The following is a 4,016-nucleotide window of genomic DNA, read 5'->3' as shown; positions in this document are numbered from 1 at the left end:
CCTTAAGAAACAAAATATTTTTGTATTTTTCAAATAAAGTAAAATAGACTCAATAACTAAAGCTAAGCACCAATATCACACCCCGGCAATGGCGCCATTTTGACAGAGGAATAAACGTGTCGTCAATTGTCTATTACTATATCAAACACAATTTATAAAAACCTATACAAACCTAATACAAGTATAAAACAAGTATAGGGTCGAACCCAAAGGAGTGAGTCGGTATTAACTTTAGCCTAAATCAAGGTACTTCGAAGATTGAAGTGAGAAAATGGATGGTACTATGGTAACAAAGCTAGATTAATCAAGTAATTCAAGAAACTAAACACTAGGGATGTAGGTTCCACATGCAAGTTCAATAATCATGCTAATTGATAGATCATTCAATTAATTCAAGCATTGCAAAGGACAAACAATAGTAGCAATCAAAGAATTCAAGAGCTATCTCATACAGGCCATGTTAGGGGTCACTATGAATAGCTAATCAAGAAAATTCGCAATCAAACTCAATCAATTAAAACAATTCTCAAATCGATGGTTCATGTCATTAAGAATGGCAATGCAATCTAGATTAATCTTATAGGTTGATCACTCCTAATCTAATTAATCACATGCAAAACTATGTCAACCAATTTAATAGAAAAAATTAAATCAATCAATGACCATCAACTAGCACCAATTATCAATCAAGCATGCTTCCCCTTCTCCCTAGCAACTAATATACTAACTAATCATGGTGTAACTCAAGAACAAATCACTATAAATTGCATTGATCATCATTCTAAATCAAAATCAAGAGAAAACAATATCAACTACAATATCAAATTCAAAACCAAGGAAATCAAACAATCAAACATGAATCTAAAACAAACAAGTAAAGAGATGAACTAAAAGAAGAGATTCTCACTAATATTAATGATTGAAGATGAAGATATCCAAGCACAATTGAACCAATGTTGAAATACAAATCCAAATCCAACAACTTCTCTCTAACTTCTCTCTAATTTCTCTCTCTAAAACTAAGCTAATGAAAATTATCTAAAAGTTAGTTTTCAAAAAGGAATTACAAGTGTATTTATAAGCAAAGAACGAAAAGAGGATCCCCGCGCGCTCTCTAGGAAATCCCGCGCCCGCGGGGAAATGGGTATGGAACCCATAACAAACTCCGCGGGCTGTCTGGGCAACACCTTCGCTCGTGGATCTTCTAGCCCGCGCCCGCGGTAAGGGCACGGCAAATCCCCTGCTCCCAAAGAGTAATCAGAGGTCCGCGGTCTCTCTAATCTAGAGCACTCTCTCTAATCTATCAGCGCCCGCGGGGAGCACGCGGCAAGACCACGGAGAGTTCCTGGTCGATTTTGGCTAATTTTGTGCAATCGAGCCCGCATTCGCGGCCTTCAGGACCCGCGCCCGCGGCAACCTGGCAAGAGTTGATGCCCTCTCCAAGGCCTCTCCAAGGCCTCTCTTAGCCCTCCTCAAGCCCTCTCCAAGCCCTCTCCAAGCAGATTGCTTCCTCCTTGCTTAGTCAATATAGCTCATCTTGATCCCTTTGCAAAAACAACTCCTAGGTACCTACAAGAGCAAACGAAGGAAAGGAATAAAAGGGAAAAAGAGCCAAATAAAAGGAAAACACGAAGAAAACTCGAAAAAAACAAAGAAAGAAGGAAAGAGTGGAACTAAAGGAAAAAGGACCAAAAATAATATAAGAAAGCATGAAAAAGGGATGAAATCATCCTAAAAGACTACCCTATAAGTGCTATAAATGACACTCATCAAGTGTCGCAGTCAAACTGGCACCCGTGATCGAAGACTATGCACTGCGGCACCCTGAACCTTGTAATGATGTTCTTCCATATGAACGTTCTCACCTGGACTACTTTTATGTACTTGGTGGACTCAGCTTCTATCCACTTGGTAAAATAGTCTACTGCCATTATGAGATACTTCCTGCCCGCTGACCTAGTGGTGAAAGGTCCCAATATGTCCATTCCCCATTGAGCAAACGGAATTGGGCTGAGGATCAGGGTAAGGTCGTTTGCTGGCTGGTTTATGACTAGAGAGTACTTTTGGCATTTTTCGCACTTTTTGACATATGTTAATGCATCTTGCGTCAGATTTGGCCAATATGCTCCCCTTCTGAGCACCTCTACTCCCAAGGCTTTTCCACCAATGTGGTTGGCGCACATTCCAGAATGTACTTCATCCATGATCTTCTCCTGCTCCCACTCCGGGATACACTTCAGCATTACCGCATACCAGTTGGCGTCTTTTCTGACTTTCTTAGCTTGTGCTTCATCCTCTGGCAGAGAGCCGTGGATCTTATATGCCAGTAGTCTGTGAACCATGCTTGTTGCTTTCCAATGCAGTTCACCTGCTCCTTTTCTACGATACTACTTTCCTCTTGGACTTCCACCATGACTGTTCTTGTGAGGCCTCTGCAGGGTAGAACTAGCTAGCTTTGATAACGCATCAGCTTGGGTGTTTCCCACTCTAGGAACCACGTCTATCTTGAAGTGTATTAGCTGAACCGCCAACTCCTTTACCTTGGTTACGTACTTTAGCATCGTGGGCTCCCTTGTCTCCTACTCCCCCTTCAGCTGACTGGCGACTAGCTGAGAGTCAGTCTGCAAGTGACCCTTCCTAGTCCCAGCTACGATACTTATACGCAAGCCTGCTAAAGCTGCCTCGTCGTTTAATGCCTTAAATTTGAACTTAATGACATACTCAAATACATTTCCTTCTAGAGATGTTATTATGATTCCTGCCCCACTCCCTTTTTGGGCTGACAATCCATTCACAGCCACTTTCTAGATTTCAATGTCATCCTCCCTCTCCTTGTAAGAGGCTTCCACTATGAAGTTTGATAAGGCTTGTGCTTTGATAGCTTCCCTAGGATTTACCTCGGACTCATACTCAGAGAGCTCAATGGCCCATTTCAGGAGTCTGCCTGATGCATCTAATTTTAGCAATGCTTTTTTCCAGTGGATGATTTATTAGGATTTGAATTATGTGCGCGTCGAAGTAAAGTTTCAGCTTCCTTGCTATTGGTACTACTACAAAGGCTAACTTCTCTACTAGTGGTTATCTCTGTTCGGCCTCAGTCAGTACGTTGCTCATAAAGTATATGAGCCTATGTTACTTTTGCCTTTCCACTAGGAGAACAGATGCGATTGTTTGGATTAATGTGGAGATATACAACTGCAGTTTTTCACTTAGCTCTGGGCTGATCATGGTTGGGAGATTAATCAAATTCTCCTTGATGCCTTCAAAAGCTTCCTTTTCTGCAGGTCCCCACTTAAATTCCTTATTCCCTTTCAGCAGCTGGTAGAATGGTAAGGCTTTGTCGGCTGACTTGCTGATTAACCGAGTCAGCGTTTCCATCTTACCTGTTAGCCGCATGATATCCTTAATGCACTTAGGCTCAGGTAGGTTTAGAATTGCTTCCATCTTCTCCGGGTTCGCATCGATGTTTCTCTCACTAATCAGGAAGCCTAAGAATTTTCCAGAGCTTACTCCGAAAACACATTTCTTCGGGTTGAGCTTGATGTTGTACTTGTTTAGGGTGCCAAATGTTTTGTCTAAATCCATGATATGCCCTGCCTGCGTGACGCTCTTGACAATTGAGTCGTTAGCTTACCCCTCAATATTCCTTCCCTTCTGGTTCATGAACACCCTTTCCATTGTCTTCTGAAAGGTGTCCCGGCATTCTTCAACCAAAGGGCATAGCTATTTAACTGTACCCTCTCCCTTTGGTGATGAATGTAGTTTACTGCCAATCTAGGTTGTGCAGGCTGATTTGATGGTATCTTGAGAAGGCATCCCTGAAACTTATTAGGGCGTGCCCACTAGTTGAATCTACTAACTGATCAATCCTTGATAATGGGTAGCAGTCCTTTAGGCATGCTTTGTTAAGATTTTTGAAATCAACGCACATTATCCACATGGCTATTTGCTTTCTTTACCATAACCACATTGGCTAACCACTCCGGGTAATCGCATGACTCGATGATTCATGCTTC

At 41.9% G+C, this 4,016-nt stretch overlaps 1 protein-coding gene across 1 annotated transcript; it reads right to left on the bottom strand.

Annotated features, from left to right (window-relative positions):
- Positions 1–3,132: 3,132 nt before the first annotated feature.
- Positions 3,133–3,585, bottom strand: LOC145624950 (putative mitochondrial protein AtMg00860). Its single transcript, XM_081678036.1, has one exon. It carries the CDS (start codon positions 3,583–3,585, stop codon positions 3,133–3,135), a length of 453 nt encoding a protein of 150 aa, XP_081534162.1.
- Between the last annotated feature and the right edge of the window lie 431 nt (positions 3,586–4,016).

Source organism: Chenopodium album, chromosome 3, assembly GCF_948465745.1.
Source record: "Chenopodium album chromosome 3, dcCheAlbu1.1, whole genome shotgun sequence".
Lineage (NCBI taxonomy): Eukaryota > Viridiplantae > Streptophyta > Magnoliopsida > Caryophyllales > Amaranthaceae > Chenopodium > Chenopodium album.
Note: the sequence above shows the minus strand (reverse complement) of the source record. Positions and strands in the feature narration are given on the sequence as shown.

Coding starts and splice junctions, on each gene's coding strand:
- LOC145624950 (XM_081678036.1), bottom strand. CDS start 3,585: ATGGATTTAGACAAAACATTTGGCACCCTAAACAAGTACAACATCAAG.